The following is an 18,848-nucleotide window of genomic DNA, read 5'->3' as shown; positions in this document are numbered from 1 at the left end:
CTTTATTTTCTTGATTTCCTTAATTAATTAATTAAATGCTCAGACATTTTAAAATGTTTTACTTACCAAAGGACATATATTTTCAGTGGTGGTGATACTCTCCTAAGGGGACACAATCCACCCCCTCAAGAAAAGATGTATTAAGTAGAATCATGTACACAGCACATAAGAGAGCGAGTATATCTGCGGTGGTGTGATCTGATTGGGGGTGAGGTAATTAGGGAAAAAAAAGTCTAAACAGTTTCCTTGGAGGATAGAATAATGAGGAAATTATTGAGAAATACTGTCATAGGGTATGATAACTATTAATACGAGAAAGTACCTAAAGCATTTATTAGAGTGCTCAGTGCAACATAACAACTTAGTGTTAGCTATTATTCTAAATAACATTATTATTTCTTTCCTCAACCTTTTACGCTTTCTTCATAAACGAGCAATTTTTAAATTGGAGTTCTCACATGTTTCTGAGAATGTTCTCTGAAATTTCTTGCTTTATTTTGTGCTTTCATTTTGATGATAATCTTAAAAACAATGAATTGTGTACTGGTTCCCCTTTATAAGAGTGTCTGCCATGAGTTTTATTGTCCGAGTTTCCCTGTGTTGAAAGGAAGGCATTCTACTCCAATGGTTGTAGATGGATAAGCAATAAAAGAGCATTCTTAAAAAGGTGCATGATACAGTCAGACTAAGTGAAGGCACTTTGATGTTATCTTTTGGTGGGAGGGAAAGGTTCCCTGAGTTTGATTAGAGGAAAGTGACGTGTAGGCTGAGTCCTCATGCATCCGGGAGTGGCACGTGCCTGCCAAAACGTAGAAACATTGGCTTTAGCAGCGAGTACTGTATTTAAATTTTGAAAGGCAGTTTAATCTCAGCAAAATAACATCATCAATCATGTTAAACTAATGCTGTTAATTTGAATGTTGTGGATTTTATTGTTTTTGCATTTAATTTGTTATTGTGTTTTAGTTTTGTTGTTGAATCAGAGCTAGAGCATATGGAGTTTATTTCTAGTTTTCCATTTGTGCATCACTAAACAACAACGTAATAAAAATAATTTAAGTCTACATATTGGTGTTGCACAATAGTTATTTGCCTTATTAAATGGAGTGGTTTGGATTACTGAGGTTTGAGCAGTAAAGTAATGGACTCAAAGAATGATAGATTGAGCTGCTAGGAATCATTTTTCCAGCAATTTCCCCTACCAGACATGGACACTGAGCCAGCAGGGGGAGAAGTGAATGTCGAAGGTCAGAAAGCAAGGGAGTGGTAGACTGGGGTCAGAGGCCAAAGGACATATTCTAACTAGGGGCCCCGTCTGTCATGTCAACCCACCTTCAAAGATGAACCATGGCAGATAAATGGCCACAGCTGCAAGGCCACAAAGGCTGGTTAGACAAAAACAACTGGAGAATTACGGCATTGTTTTGGTTAGCTCTGAGGGTAGAGGTGGTGGAAGGGGTGGGGACAAAGTGAATAACAGGTTTGTTCAGAGCAGAAGTCCCATTGAGCAATGGGCCATAGTGGGAGGAAATGATGGCCATTTTTCTGGGTTCCCTGATATTTCCATGGGGCATATCACCTGAGGCAGTCCCTCCTCAAGTGATATTAACCATCAGCCTGGATTGTTCAGTGATTTTCATCATAAGCAAATAAAACTCCGAAGTCTAAGGAGTTCTACTCTGTATGAATTTAGACTGTTAGCTCATGCCACCTACATAGAGTTCTGTACTATCTTAGTCCTTTCGAGCTAGTATAACAAAATACCATAGACTGGGTGGCTTATCAACAACAGAAATGTATTTCTTGGAGACCGACAAGTTGAAGATCAAGGTGCCGGCAGATTTAGTGTCTGGTGAGGATGCACTTCCTGGTTTATAACAGCTGTCTTCTACTGTGTTCTCATGTGGCAGAGAGGGCAAGGAAGCTCTGTGGAATGTCTCATAAGAGCACTAAGCAGAGCCCTCATGACCTAACCACCTCCCAAAGACCCCATCTCCTTATACCATCCCCTCGGGGATTAGGATTTCAATATATGAATTCTGGAAGGACATAAACATTCAGTCCATTGCATTTACCACTGGGAAGAAAAGACTATTGGAAACTGATGTTTCTCAACTGCACATAAGAGTTTTGATCATCACTTGTGGAGCAAAAAGAATTTATCTATGATATAACTAGTTGGTCATTAACAACATAATGCTTATATAACTAATAAGCATTATATCTAATGCTTAATAACAAAAAACATTACCACAAATTTAGCAGCTTAACATAGGAGCATTTATTATTCCACAGTTTCTGGAATCAGAATTCTGCATTAGCTGGACCTTTGGTTCGGGTCTCAGTGCTGCATTGAAGGCACTGGCCAGGGCTAGGTGCCCCTCTGACGCTCACGGGTCCTCTTCAGTGCTCACCTGGTCGTTGGCAGAACTCATTTTCTTGTAGCTGTAGAACTCATGGGGGCTTGTTGCTTCAAGGCCAGCAGAAAGGGTTTCTCTCCTCCAGGCCCTCTTTTAACTTACTCACCTAATTAGGTCAGGCCCACCCAGAATAATTTCCCTTGAGAGACTTTACATCTGCAAAACGGCTTTACCTTCCCCATAGCCTGTTGGTTAGAGGCATCATAGATTCAGCCCACCCTCAAGGGGAGGAGATGACACAGACGTGGATACCATGAGGGCATCTGAGGAATCTGTCCATTAAAGTCAGTAGGTTTCTCATCACTTGGCAGTAAAGTGTGGTTCATATTACAGACTTTCATGAGACATGTGAAGAAGGTTTAACAGTATTTATGTATATGATTATATTAAAGTTTAAAAGAGTTGGAACTCAGCCTTGAGCTAAGACTATTTAGACTCGGGCTTCTCACCCTTGGCACTATTGACATTTGGGCTGATAATTCTTTCTTGTAGGGGCTGCCCTGTGCATTCTATGATGTTTACCAACATGCTTGGTCTCTACTGGCTCATTTGTGACAACCAAAAATGATACCAGACATTGCTAAATGTCCCCTAGAAAAGAAAAATCATCTCCAGTTGAGACCTGCTGCATTAGAGAAATGAAATGTTTTCTGTTGTGTTTTGTTTTGAAGGAGGACCTATTCAAACAGGGAAATCATTTCTTGATGTGATACAGCTATTTGGAATTAGCATGCTTTTGCTCCTCTGGTTTTGCCTTATTTGCTTATTTCCTTTACTGAAAAATGCATAATTTATAGTTGCAAATAAAAAATTAATGCAGGAGATGTGTTCCCCACATGTACTTTCTTATTCACATCTATGCCAAAAAGAGATTATGTTATCATATTTGACTATGTTTTATAATCTTGTCTGAGTTTATAGTCAAGCTATATTATAAGAGGACTTTAGTTCTACTCTAACATGGATCAGATATTTCCCAAAAGATATTTAATGCATAAGGCAAAAAAACCTTAATAAACTCTGTTCTTTGTATTATAGTTGCTTTCTTGGAAACTAGCAATATGGCTTAGTGTGGGACCGAGTGGAAGGCACGATCCAATTCTGAAATTACAAAACTCAAAAGCTGCTCATTCCTGTTTGTTCCAGGCAAAGGCAGCTCGAGCATCTCATCTGACGTGAGTTCAAGTACAGATCACACGCCCACCAAAGCCCAGAAGAATGCGGCTACCAGTGAAGGTAGGCAACTGTTCTTCATTATCCCGCTTCTTTCTTCACAGGGCTGGCTATTTTTGGAAGACAAATAAAGTGTGGGAGTGTTGGTTCTATTCTCCTGAGTGGGAGCATATGAGATCCTTAAAAATAAGGATGTTCTGGGTGTCCTAAGTTTTTTTTTTTTTTTTGCTGTTGCACTGCTGTTACTGTACATGAAAATTGATTTGACGGGATTCAGATGCCTCAAGTATAAGCAAATGTTGTTGTTTGTGACAATGGAATAGCTGGAATTAAGGGAAGGCTTTACAATATAATGTACCTTGTCTTTCAATATAAAAAGTAGTATGATTTTAAAATCCTTTTGCTGTAGTTGAATGTTCCTAGAGAAACTTTCAAAATAGGCATACTTGGAATTCAGGATTTGACAGTGGGAATATCATAGTCATGTTATTTATAGAACTTGAGTTACTCTCCAAAATTTGGGAGTAGGAAAATAAGAGTTTCTTAAAAAATTATTATTTAAAGAATATGTGAGAAGTCCTCCCTGTTACGTCAAAGACTCGTCACAGTGATATTCTTGATGAAGAACTTGTATGTGGTAATATATGTTAGAGTTCCACTGCTTTTCAATATGGAAACTTTTGAGTTATTACTTACTTGTTTGAGTGTGGAATTAATTGTTTCTATGGTAATTATTTAGTGGAAAGTTGTCCCACTTATAGAATTACCTCTTTTTATTTTAATATTAAACATGATTAAATGACTTCCTGTCTGGAAATGGGTTCTTTCTCAGCTGATTGTTGGAGGAAAGTCCAGTTTAAACATCCATGCCATTGATCATGAAAGACCTTGAGCTGTCAGCTATTTTCATGGCATTGTATGGCACCTGCTTTCCTAAAGTGTGTGGGATGTTGTGGGAGCACACTTCCAGTTTTTTGTTTCTGGGATTTAATTCTGTTGCTCATAATATTGCATATGTACTCACAGGCGACATTGGCCATCTGAGATCCATGACTTATCTCTATCTGCATTATAATTTATGTATTGTAATTGTATGTGGTTTATATCTGCTGGTGTATGTCTTCTCTTCAACATGTTTTGTCTTAGTTTGCTTCAAGTAGCACTTACAACTGGATTATATTCTCTTGTGCTTCAAGGCTTAGCGCTGTTTGATGCGTTTCACCAACGTCATAAGGCTGGCAGATTGGAGTGGTCTCTTCAGTGTATGGAAGCACCAGATAGCAATCCAGTTTTAATTTTCAGCCTGTTAATTCAGGCATGGGCATTAGATCATTATTGAAACTCAGTTAAGGTAATATGCAAATCTCATTAATTGATTTGAGACATTTTCTTTTTTTTTTTTTTTTTTTTTGAGATGGAGGCTTGCTCTTTTGTGCAGGCTAGAGTGCTGTGGCACGATCTCAGTTCACTGCAACCTCTGCCTCCTGGGTTCAAGCAATTCTTCTGTCTACAGGTACCTATCACCACGCCTGGCTAATTTTTGTATTTTTAGTAGAGATGGCGTTTCACCATGTTGGCCAGTCTCAAGCTCCTGACTTCAGGTGATCCACTCGCCTCGCCTCCCTCAAAGTGCTGGGATTACAGGCATGAGCCATTGCGCCTGACCCGACATTTACTTTTGAAGCTTTCGCTCTTAGGAGCCAGAATGGAAATCACTTAAGTTTAATATGCAATCGTCTCTAGTCGGAAATCTGTTTTGCAAGATTATCAATGTTTTCTACCGTTATTTTACAGTCACTCTTGTCACTATAATTTGTGTAATTTGAATGGCTATGAAAATAGAAAGTTAAAAGCATGTTAAATAATCAGTGTTTTAAGCTCTCTTATTTTTTTCTCCTTTTCAAAACTAGAAAATACAAAACTGTATGAGCTGTGTGGCAGGGGTTGGAGGAGGGTATTGTGGGACCTCATGCATTTAATAATGTCTGCTTTTTCTGCTTCCAAAGGGGGAAAAAACTCTGTAGGGACTTTAAATTTTAATTTTCTCCTGCCCTTCCCTTATGAGTAGGTGGGTGCAGGCCCAGACAATGTTTTATGCATTTTGTCACAATGTATTTTCTGTTATTCTGAGAGCAGAATCAAGAGAGCAAAATACGAAAATGTTGTGTTCATATGGAACAGAGTTTTAAGCAACTGGGCTAAATTAGTAAGGAATTTCCTTCTAGCTTTTAAGTGGAAGAGCCTTGTCCCTATGAAAGATACTGCCCATTCCCTTGCATAACTGAAAAATTGAAAAGAAAGTGTTATGTTCTGCTGTTGTGTATCTGAATCCTTTTTGCTATAGTTTTTCTTTTTCTTGTTTAATCAATGAAAAGTTAAAATGTTAAAACAATAGATTAGGTGTGGGCACTCATTACATGAAAGCGTATTTCAGGGATGTGTTTGCCAGGGATGCATGGTGTCCTATCACCCAGCTGGTTTTTCACGATGGAACCAGAGTGGCCAGTACTAATTTCCTCCACACACAGGAGGAGACAGTCTTGGGAGGAGACCGTTCAGGATGAATGATTAGGTCAGCATTCTCTGACCTCCAGAAGGTGGATCCCAACTACGGTGCATAAAGTTCTTTCTCACTGGAAGACACCTAGGAAACCACTGAGAAGAAACAGAAGGCAGACACCGACTTCTCACTCAGACTGTGAAGCGGAAGAGATGAGTTATCCCATATTACTGGGGAACTATCCCAATGGGTCTATAGCAACTTCAGTCCTTGCCTCCTTAGAAGAAAGAATTCGACTGAGGGACATAAAGCAGAAAAAGAAACAGAGGCAAGTTTCAGAGCAGGAATGGAAGTTTATTTATAAAGGCCTTAGAACAGGAAAGAAAGCAGGTGTGCTAGGAAGAGACCCAAGCAGGCACCTGAAGGTTAAAGAGAAAAGGTCAAGTGCCCAGTTTAATGGGGATCCTAGGACTTTTACAAGCTGGCCTCTTTCCCGTGAGTCTTCCCTTCGAGTGGTCTTTCCGCATGCGCAGACTCCTCCTTCCCTTTGGAACTGAGCACACGCAGTGTGTTTAGGGAGTTGTACGCATGCGCATCTGAGGCTTTCGTCCTCTTCTGGTGGTGTGTACCCGGAAGATCTTACTTTTGTCATTTTTGTCTCTTAATGTGCGTGCTGAGGAAGCTGTTTCTCTCTGGAGTCTGCATTCAGTTAACACTTTTAATGTTAACAGGTGTGGACCATCAGGAGATTGTCTCTCCTTGGTTGTTAAATTACAGTTTTTGGAGAGACAATGCCAAATTGTCACCGACATTTCTCGCTGGGGTGGGGTGGGCGGCCTTCTGCCCTGCTCACACCTACCTATCTACCTGTAACAAGACTGCAGAGGAGCCAAGCTAAAAGTGCTTCTCGAATTCTCTTCCCACTGTTTTCTAGAACTATGTTTAACCTTTGATGTTAAGAAAATATTGGGTGAGATTGGGCTTTTCAGTAGTCATTTGATTATGGTTATTTTCTTCAGTTCCTTGATCTTCCTCATGATTTTCCACCTCTGAATTCACCAATATCACCTTCAAGGAGCACAGGCAAGATTCTTAGTTTAAAGGTCTGAATGGTATTCATTTTTTTAAATGATATATGTTGTGAAGGATAATAGTTTTCCTGCAGTCTTTGAAAACCATGGCTATACCTGTAATGGCTGGGTTGGAAGCATTTTGCAGTAGTATTGGACTTTTCCCTGCTGGGATGGATAGGGAGGATTCACATTGCCTCCCTGGTTGGTGGTGTATGTGTGTGTGCATTTGTGTCTGACATCTACATGGTAGCTAACCACACGGGTGTTGTCACTTAGTAGGAAACACATAGGCAACCAACTTCTCCATGCAATTGTGCTGGTAAATGAAGAGAGGACATGGGGATAGAGGAAACAGAAGGGCCCTCATATAACCTGCACTTAACCTGGGCTGCAGTTGGGAATGGGAATTAACTGTAAATGGACAGGAAGAATCTTATTGGGGAGATGACAATGTTCTGAAATTGGATAGCAATGATAGCAGCACAGCTCTGTAAATATAGTAAAAAACATGGAATTGTACACTTAAAAAAAGAGTGTTGGGGCAGCTACCACTTCCTCATGATCTTCAGACTTACATCAGTCATCACAAACTGTTCTTTGAAAATGTGTCTTGCAACTCTGGGGAGAGATCAAGATGAGTGGCCAGCAGACTCATTTCGAGGGGAGGATTGGCTGGTGCATGGAGCAGGGTTGCAAGCTGGCCCGGAAACTTCTCCTTAGATGCTACAGCTCTGGGGCAGAGCTGGCCTGAATGTGATCATAGTGAGTTCCTGGACTAGTGTTCCCAGCGGGACACATGGTGCCTTGTTAGAACTGACTCAGTGTAGTAAATATTTCCTGGAAAGTTCTGGAAGAAATGTGACATTGTAGAGTCATGGGTTTCCTAAACTCTTTTTTTTCCTTATTTTTTTCTGGATAGTCTCTCACCTCAGCTCAAATTTTATGTGTTCTAGCGCCCAACCTTAATGATAAAGACATTGAATTTATCCACTCCAATAAGTCTGTTTCTTTGCTAATGACTTACGACTTTCCTGTCTATCCAGTGCACCAGCTAATCCACTCTGGGTCATAGGGCTGTTCCCCTAGGCACGGTGGGCACACTTTGGTTTTAATTCATGAGAGAATGGCATTTTTGACCCACTGGGAGTGTTCCATTCCAAAGTCTCATGCCAAAGTTCAGGGCATCTTAATTTTGTGACTCTAAAGCCACAGTGTTGTAAAGAATTGGCAGCCAGCAGGGCTTTCTCTCTGATAAGTGGTGTAGACATTCTTTACAGCCCATTGTATTTCTTGTGACAGTTTAAGTTTCTAATTTCCTGACACTGTAGGGAGGTTGGGGTTCAAGTGTAGAAGCTGGAAATTTTCCATTTTTCCCAACATAATCTACATTCCAACATTGTAAGACACAGCTAAGTCTTTCCAGTTGTGTTACTATTCTTTCTCTTTCATATTTTTCCATCTCATTCATGGAATATTCTCTCCTATACTGGAAAGAGAGGCCTTTGACCTTCAGTTATGAAAGTCACATCCAGCCCCTGTTTGGAATAGAGCATGTTGAGTAGAATCAGTTGGATTGTGTTAATCAGGAAGAAGCTTCCTGAAAATAGCAAGCTGAGCTTCAGCTTCTTTCATAGAACTGAGTTATGAGGCTATGGCTCTCCAGGCGGGTGGCTCAGTCTTTTCTGGAGCTGGGGGAAGGCAAAACTGTCAGTTTAAAGGTCAAATTTGATTGGCTGATGAAGAGTCAGCTTCAGTTAGCTGCTCTTTAAACAAGACACAAATTCAAATATTGAACCCATTGACAGCACGGGTTATTAATATGATAGCTTGGTTCTGTACATTGGTTATCAAGCCAGACAACCATGCAGTCACAGGATTTTCAGTTACAAAAGGGTCTTGTCAATTTTCAGATCCAATATACTCATTTTTAAAAATACCTGTAGCACAGATTAATGAAAGGATTCCCTTGTTTTATTTTTATTTTTTGAGATGGAGTTTCACTCTGTCATCCAGGCTGGTGCATAGTGGCATGATCTTGGCTTACTGCAACCTCTGCCTCTTGAGTTCAAGCCATTCTCCTGCTTCTGCCTTTCAAGTAGCTGGGACTACAGGCATGCACCACCATGCCTGGGTAATTTTTATATTTTTAGTAGAGATGGGGATCTTGCCATGTAGGCCAGGCTGGTCTCGAACTCATGACCTCAAGTTATCCATCCATCTTGGCTTCCCAAAGTGCCGGGATTACAGTCTTGAGCCACTGTGCCCAGCCAGGGTTTGCTTGATTATATACCTAATAAATTGTCAAGCAGGAGTTTGATGCAGTATTGTTTTAATCAAATTAGAAAAAAAACATACCCTTTGCCATTTAATTCTCTTTGCCTGCCTGATTCCTAGCTATCTATTTTGAGTTGGTTGCAGAGCTGAAGCAGGCTGTTCAGAGTAGTTTGAGAGACGTTGTTAATCCCAAATTCTTTGGCTCGATAACATTATTCCCAGTAGGAGGAAAGGATCTGCTCTATAGGTAAAAGGTTCTTAACCTGCTTGAGTAGATTAGCTGGTTACCTAGGGATGGAAACACTTATGTTTAACTCAGCTCATGATTTTATAATAGCCTTTCAATAGATTCAGTTAATAGCACTTTGTGATATTGTCTAAATCCTTGCAAGGAGTTCATTTTACGCGTATCATTGGAGGCTTGTGAAATTATTTGATTTCTAAAGAACTGAAAGTTATGAGGCTATGGTGGTGATATTCTTTCATGGAATCTAGAATCACCAGTTTATAGTCATGAGTTCTCATGTTTTCATTGCCCAAATTAGATCAATTCTAAATAGGATTATTTGGAAAATGCCCAGCCATCTCACTTTGCCTTTGTTCTCTTGTCTTTATATCTTTATATTGTCTTCTTCCTACTTCTCAAATATACTCTTCAAACAAAATTTACATGAATCATCTAGGGAAGGAAAAATGATGCTCTTAACTCCAGGTGAATTCTGTTTCCCAAAAATCCTTTTAAAACTATACAACAAATTCAACAAACATGTTTGGGACAATGATTACTTGAGGATTTCATGAGCATTATTCATTTATTATTGTTTCACTTTACTCTTTTCTTGAGAAGAAGCTGTAAATGTTTCCATTTTATAGATAAAGCAGGGAAACTCAGAAAGGATCAGTTGGGCTGTAAATCATGTAAATTTATTAAGTGGCAAAGATGAACTATGAGCCCTGATATAAGATGTATACTTAATGTTTATTTTGTGATTGTCATGTAAAACTACTTTGAATTTTGTGCTAATCATTTTTCTAAGTTCTTATTAAAGTATAGTTTGAATGAACTTAGGAGAAGTATATTTTCCAATTTCAACTCATAATTGTGTTCAGATTGTCAGTATTATATATGGAAATACTTTTGTGATTGATACAGTGTCTAGAAATTGACTTAGAATCCTTAGTTATTGCTATGGTTTGGATGGGGTTTGTCCCCACTAAAACTCATGTTGAAATTTGGCCCCCAATGTGACAGTGTTGAGAAGTGGGGCCTAATGGGCTGTGTTTGGGTCCTGGGGCAGATCCCTCATGATTACTTTAATGCCCTCTCTCAGGGCTGAGTTCTCTTGAAAGTGGATTAGTTCCAATGAGAACAGATATTTTAACTGTTTTCCCATTTGTCCTGAGAATACTTGCCTGCACTTGTGGCTGCAGCATTTACTCCAAGATAACTTTGCCACAAAATAGCTTGCTTTTATTATTATTTTCGCATCATTCTAGTGTATTGACTTTGTAAATGAAAGATAACATTCTGTTTGCAGAATTCTGTTTTTAGTAGTGGTATTTACATTTACAAAATGTAGTAATTCTTGATTGCTGAAAGTGTCAAATCCTAGAAAATGTAGTGTTCCCGCACATGAAGTTAACATCGTTTTTGGGCAGTTGTTGGCCAAAGATTCATCTGATGAAATTGTTTTTTTCTGAAATAGATGATTGTGATGTTAGTTTTGTGTAGAAATAACTCCAAGAACAGTTTTTGGATTTTATTTTCACATTGAAAATCAGTCAGATTTGCTTCAGCCTCAAAGAAAGTGTTTATGTAAAATTAAATGAGTGCTGGCAGCGAGCTACATTTTTTTTTCTAAGTGAGAAAAGCATTAAAAAGAGTCTGGCTTTGTTGATCTCTCTTGCTTCCTTTCTTGCCATGTGATCTCTTTGCACATGCCCCTCCCCTTCTGCTTTCTCTCATGAGTTGAAGTATCCAGAGGCCCTCACCAGGTGCAGGTATCATTCAATTTTGGACTTTTTGGTGACCAGAGTTTTGAGCCACTGCACACCAGCCTGGGTGATGAAGTGAGACTCTGTCACAAAAAACCCCACCAACCAAACAAAAACAAAAACAAAACAAAAATCCAACTGAGCCATGGAATTTTTCTTTAATTGGAAATGTGTGAAAGTGGAAGAATTACTTTCAGCATGTACCTTAGGAGACTGGAAATATACCTTGAAGCTCTCTATTGCAATAGAATGAAACTCAATCTAGGACACATGCACAGAAATAGAGTAAAAACATGTAACATAGGAATAGGAATAAAAAGCAAAGAATGAGAGAAAGAAAATAATGCTGAAGAAATCTTTTAAAAAATAGTTCTAAAATGACCATTATTGTGTTGGGCCTTAAGGATAGAAAGAGATTCTGAAATCAGAAATGTGGTGTTACAAGCTTTTGGTCTGTGTATGAGGAAGGTGATGACTGATTATTATAAAGGTTTGTTTTTGCCTTTAAAAATTAAATTTTAAATTTAACTATCTTTGGAATTCTCAGGATCTTTTAGGAAAGATTTGCAAGACTTTAGCCTTTGAAGCTTAATGTGTTTTGGTGATTCAATGAGCAATTCACTGCGTCATGACCAAGTTTCTTTTATTGTTTAAGCTACTGTCCAGTTATAAGTTAGGTGACTTTTGAAAAACTGCACCACTTATATCTGGTGATTTGAGCATGTTAATGTTTTGGTGTGCTCAATTTAATAAAGAAGTCAAATTTGCATCCAGGAATCTTTTTAGCAGTGGAAAAGTGTCCAGAAAATTGGTATGTAAGCCTACAAATGTGCAATAAAATGCTAAATACCATCTCAGATGCGAGTAATAAGTTTAATTTCTTCAGGGAATTATCTTCCAAAATGCATCATCCAGAATGGCCAGAATATCATATAATAGTCTTAGAAGAAAATTAGGTTCCTCTCTGTGTGTGTGTGTGTGTGTGTGTGTGTGTGTGTGTACATCATGCTCTTAAGGAAATTGTAAAGTAATATTTAATTGAGATGTCCAGAGCTCTCAGTGACTTTATGCAGATTTTATAGAGAGACAAATTTAGGTGTTTAATATTCTAATTTCATGTCCAAAATAATTCTATGTTTATTTCTTTCACCTAGTTTGCCATTTCCAAAAAAGCACTGAAAAAGTAATCAGTGTATTTCAGCCATAGACATTATGGTTCATTTAAGTACATCTAAGTGTATTTGTAATGAAAACTTGCATCATTCCTAAGATTTTTTTATCAGTGATTTCAGTGTCTTGATTCCATGAAAACTTATTAAAGAATACATTTCAAATATATGTATTTAGTCTCTTATGGAGAACACACAAATGTCAGTCAGGGGTCACCAACTGTAGCACAGAGGATGATTCCTCCCCTCAGATGTGTTTTCTTCTCTAAAGAATTTTCAAAAATAATTCTGGGTTTAATAATGATTTTGGTGGAGGAGGCACCCTGCTACACCTGAATCTCGGCCATTTCCAATTGTCTTAAATAAACATTCATCTGTATATTTCTGTTAGCTGTTTGGGTCCTGAAGGAATTTGATTTTATGGCAAGATCCACTACTTCCAGAACTAGCTGTTACTGGGGCAAATAAACACTTGTGAAGCAGTTAAATAGCAATTCAGGTCAGGGTAAGATTGTGTCTCAACAGGTGGTCTAAAACAGAAGGGAGTGGGGGTGGGTTGGAGGAGTCAGGACACCCTCATGGAAGCCTGGGAATTGGCTTTTTGCTGTGTGAGTAGTCAGTGGAAGCCTGGAGAGAAAGACAGCATGATGTGTTAGGGTGTGAAGAACTGGGAGAAGTCCCACAGGGTCCATGTGGGAAAATGGAGGCTTCAAAACAACCATGTCCGTGGCAGCACTGACTAGGCTTACAAAGTGCGTTGAAAATGCAGTCTTTAACTAAAATGTGGAGTTACAGATAGTGTGGCCATGACATTCTTTGTACTAGGGTTTCAATGGATCCCATATTTTTGGTGATGTCAGAGACAAATGGGCCATTCTACACACATGACTTTTCTGTAATGTACTGGGAAGGTTTTACATTTAAGCACCAACTTCTGAACTCTTCCACAGTGAAGAGAGAATATAGAGGAACTTGGGGACCAACATTTTAGGACAAATAATCTGATACTGGAAATATTTGCCTTTTACAGTACAGTCATGGATACAGTTTGACCTTAACAATCTAGTTAACATGTCTGTTTACTTCCTCTTTGACTAGGAAATAACTTCTCATGGATAAACCAGCTTCCTCAGGAAGTCCCCAACTTCCCTAGGCTGTTAGACTAATTGGCAAATCAGCAGAGAGAAACACTTTAGTTGTAAAGTGCTTCTTTATTATTATTTTAGTCTTTGCATTCTATATATGTTAAAAAAAACACAGAAAGCCCTCACCATGGAGGCAATAATATACATGTAGTTTAAAAATGGTTTGTAAATCATTTAGAGATGGTTAGGCCGGGCGCGGTGGCTCAAGCCTGTAATCCCAGCACTTTGGGAGGCCGAGGCGGGTGGATCACGAGGTCAAGAGATCAAGACCGTCGTGGTCAACATGGTGAAACCCCGTCTCTACCAAAAATACAAAAAATTAGCTGGGCATGGTGGCGCGTGCCTGTAATCCCAGCTACTCGGGAGGCTGAGGCAGGAGAATTGCCTGAACCCAGGAGGCGGAGGTTGCGGTGAGCCGAGATCGCGCCATTGCACTCCAGCCTGGGTAACAAGAGCGAAACTCGGTCTCAAAAAAAAAAAAAAAAAAAAGAGATGGTTAAAGAATTGTAAGGGTCGAAGTCTATGGGAAGTAGGTGGCAACGTAGTTAATTATTCTATGTGTAACAAATAAACTTTCTGTTGTTTATAACTGCTACTGTTTTTCAAGATGGCGTGGAACACTTGGTATACTGAGGGACATTTATTCTGAATAACGAGACATGTTTGGTTATGTGAATATTCAGATGTGGACCTTAGAAAACCAGATTACTGTGCCCAGTAGAGAGATTCTGAGCTGCAGAGGAAGAAGGCATAGGAGGTATCCAGGAAGGTGAAGAAGGAGATGGAATCAGAGAAGATGGATGGTGAAGTGAAGATGTTTCCAGTGTCTTGAGGGTAGTGGCCCATAAGGTGACATGTTCCTGTCTGTGAAACTCACAACATGCTTGGTGGCATGGATTTACTGTGGCAATCAGTTTAGGGCTGGATTTTGGGATTGTTCATTTGCCTTTTGTGTCTTCACCTGATTTTCACAGATACAACTAGAGCCAACTTCTGAAGAATCCATCCATTAACAAGTCCTTGATATTCTATGTGCATACATTTAAGCATGCTGTTATATACTTTTTCTTCTATCATATATAGCAGTATTTTCTACAACTTTAATGTATGCAATTTATATTAACTGTTCTCTTTTGAGTATAATTTTGAGCTTATATTTTTTCATTATTAAAAATTACTATTCTTTTTGATGCTTGGCTTTTTACAACTTCTTCTGTGGATAACTTTTAAGTTTCTCCTCTGTACCTCCAATGTTATATTTCCTCCTATAAAGCCACCCTTGCTTTCAGCCACAATAGAATGCTCTAGACCGACCCTAGGTATATTTTTCTGCTGAAGGCAGAATCAGTCGTGTACTCAAAGCATCTGGGTTCTTTCAGTAGAGAAATATGGACCAGGCATGGTGGCTTATGTGTGTAATCCCTGCACTTTGGGTGAGGTGGGAGGGTTGCTTGAGGCCAGGAGTTCAAGACCAGCCTGGGCAACAGGGTGAGACCTCATCTCTACAAACAAATTTAGAAAATTTGTTGGGTGTGGTGGCACTCATTTGTTGTGCCAGCTACTCAGGAGACTGAGACATGATCTCTTGTGCCCAGGAGTGTGAGGCTTTAGTGAGCTATAATTGTACCACTGTACTTCAGCCTGGGAAACAGAGTGAGTGAGATCCCTACTCAGAAAAAGAGAAATATATTTGAGACAAAAGTATGGGAGTCATGCAAAGGGTTCCTGCTGCCCTGGGCTCACTTTTAGCAAAATTAGAGCTAGAGAGTATGTGCTAATTTAAGGAAGCAGTATACCTTGATTTTTTGGATACCATAAGTTCTTATATGATACTTTTATTCTTTTATTATGAAGCGTCATTGGCTGCAAGGCTTTCTACTAGTCAGAAACCAAACATTTAACTTATATCAGGTCTTCTTCATCAGATCTGCAAATATACCCAGACATGCATGATCCACAGCAATGCCAGTACTAGGTCACAGCCCAGTCAGCATATCCCTGCATGAGAGTTTTGTGTATTCTTCCTGTGATATCTCCATGATATCATTCCTGCACTTGGTTTAAGTCTTTTCAGGAAGGAATTGTGTTTTATTCAGCTCTGTGTGCCTGGTGGCTACTGGAGTATTTGTCATTTAATAAACATCTGATAAATGTTTTTTGAATGGATGAATGTGTTTTTATTCACGATTTTGAGATGGAATAACCCTCTTGATTAACTTTTCCAACTATAATCATAAAGACTATGACCTCAAAAGCTATGCAAAATCAAGATAACACATGAGAGGTATAGTTACTTTTTATTTTAAAAAACCTTAATGTTATTGCTTATGGAGCCTGAGGTACATTGTGGGAATATTTGATAGTTGTTGACTCTTAGTTGTCTTTTGTGTTAAGGGAACAAACAACTTTAAGCAGAATAGATACTTCAAAAGGAAGGTAGAACAGAAGATACTATTTCTGTTTTACATTGTCATTTAACATTTTAAAACCAAAAGATGGTTGATTGTCTATGAACTGTGTCTAGCTTTGTAAATAACCAGCTGCTCTCAGAAATGTTTTTAATATTCTGAATCACTAAATAAGATATATTTAGAAGTCTAAAATTCTAAAGCTATCCCACACCAATTTCAAAGGCAGAAGAAAAATCTAATTTTTTCTCACCAATTTAATATTATTTAATCTTTTCTCAGTATCTTGTTAACCTCAATACATTTAATTGTTTTAATTCTTCATCTGCTGATATTTCAAAATACCAAATTAGAGCCTGTGATTTTTTTTAACTGTTGAAATTTGGAGAAGTAACTTCCATTTGATTGGCACAAAATATGGCTAAATTGGTTAGTTAATATGTGTGCTCATTTTTTTTTTCATTTTTGGTTCACTGGTTTGTTATGGAGAAAAAGTTAGAAGAAACATTCTTAGAGCTGAAAATAATACTATTCTTTCCTTTTTTTATTTTACTTGTTAGTATTATGCTAGAACCAACTTTGGCTTCAGATGATCTTTTGCAAGTTATATTATGATTCCTAGAAAATGGGACAATGTAAAGCTCATGTTTTGTTTAGCTGGATTGGAAATGGACAGGACAGAAATTGGGAAATGAATTCATCAAATGTCGGAAATTTATAAAGGCCTAAATTCTGGTTAATGGATGCACTGAAAAATGAATTAGGAGGTTGAATTCATCATTTAATCTGAATGAGAAAAAGAAGCTGTGAGACAAAAATTTTAAGTTGTTTATACTCTCATTTATGTGTGATACAAGTAATTTTCTTCTCTGTAAACAAGGAATAATAAAATTACTTACTTTCTATGTTTTTTATGAGGACTAAATAAAAAATTATATCCAGTTCTTCTCCATATGCATTTAGCTTGTTTACTTTTATAACCTAAATCACAGCCACTTCCTGTAAACAGTGTATCTATCTTTAAGTTGTTCAGAGGTGGGTAGAGTTCAGTCCTATGGCAAAGTCTTCCTTAAATGAATTCAACCCAATTCCTATTAAAATCCCAAGAGCGTTTTAATGTTGAAACTTTAATTTACTTTCTTTACTTTGAATAATAAATGCAACATCTATAAGCATGTACATGTGAGGATATCCAGGACAATTTTGAAATGAATAATGAGAGTAACATTTCCTTAGTGTCATGAAAATATATAATGCATTTATGAAATATTGAAGAAGTGTGGGCTGGGAGTGGTGGTTCATGCCTGTAATCCCAGCACTTTGGAGTACAAAGGTGGGTGGATCACCTGAGGTCAGGAGTTCAAGATCAAACTGGCCAATATGGTGGAATCCTGTCTCAACTAAAAATACAAAAAAATTAGCCAGGCATGGTGACAAGAGGCTGAGGCAGGAGAATCGCTTGAACCTGAAAGGTGGGGTTGCAGTGAGGCAAGATCATGCCATTGCCCTCCGGCCTGGGCAAAAAGAGTAAAACATCTCAAAAAACAAAAAATAAAAATAAAAAAAGGAAGTGTGGTGTGTGGTATAGCTTAGCACGGTGAAAAAGAGTTCAGAGGTAGATTGCGTTGTGTATGGAAATTTAGGGTGGGATAAAGATGGCATTTTAAAAGGATAGAGGAGAGAAACCTATCACTCCTGGTGAGAAACCAACTTCTGGTTTTAAAGGAAAATAAACACTTTCAGTACATAACAACAGCAGAGTTACCATGAAGCTCAAGGCCGCCTACACCTGCATGGAATGCATGCTCTAGGAGGTACAGAAACATCTTTCAGATGTTTTCTTTTTCCATTACACAAAGCTAAACACAGCTTTCTTTTCTATTACTAGACTTTTCAGAGCTTTTTAAATGTGTTACGGTGTGTTGTTAATCATCAAATATGGGGATATGATATGTTTTATTTCTCAAATGTCCTTTATTATACTTTACAACTAGGAAATGCTAAGAAATGTGAATTCAGAGGACCTAGGAATGTCACTCTAGAAAACTAACTTTAAAAACTTGAATTTTATTTGTAGATATATGTTTCTTATTTTTATAATATGAAAACATTGGTAAAATATTTTATTGAAACGTCTACATGTCAAAGTTATATTTAGCTACTAAAAACGTGTTAGATGCTTATACACTGTTGGTGGGAAAGTACACTAGTTCAGCCACTGTGGAAAGCAGTTTACATATTTCTCAAAGAATTTAAAACAGAACTACTATTCGACCCAGCAATCCCGTTGCTGAGTATATATCCAAAAGGAAACAAATTGTTCTACCAAAAAGACCCTCATATGTTTATCACAGCACTGTTCATAGCAGCAAAGACGTAGACTCAACCTAGTTGCCCATCAACGGTGACTGGGATAAAGAAAATGTGGTATATGTACACCATGGAATACTATGCAGCCATAAAAAATAACAAAATTATGTCCTTTGCAATAACATGGATGCAACCAAAGGCCGTTATCCTAAGCTAATTAACAGAGGATCAGAAAACCAAATACTGTGTGTTTTCATAAGTTGGAGCTAAACATTGAGTACTCATGGACATAAAGATGGGAATAATAGATAATGGGGAATATTAGACCGGGAAGGGAGCAGGAGTTGAGAAACTCTCAGGTGCTATGCTCAATATACAAGA

The 18,848-nt window shown here is 38.2% G+C and overlaps 1 protein-coding gene across 1 annotated transcript in view; it reads left to right on the top strand.

The window, feature by feature from the left end:
• FBXL7 (F-box and leucine rich repeat protein 7) overlaps window positions 1-18,848 on the top strand; it is a 418,014-nt gene that overhangs the window by 111,037 nt on the left and 288,129 nt on the right. Inside the window, exon 2 of the mRNA XM_035291754.3 lies at window positions 3,567-3,656. Within this exon, the coding sequence (XP_035147645.1) occupies window positions 3,567-3,656 (90 nt within the window). The remainder of the gene's footprint in view (window positions 1-3,566; window positions 3,657-18,848) is intronic.

Source organism: Callithrix jacchus, chromosome 2 (genome assembly GCF_049354715.1).
Source record: "Callithrix jacchus isolate 240 chromosome 2, calJac240_pri, whole genome shotgun sequence".
NCBI lineage: Eukaryota > Metazoa > Chordata > Mammalia > Primates > Cebidae > Callithrix > Callithrix jacchus.
This window is presented reverse-complemented; position numbering and strand designations above follow the sequence as displayed.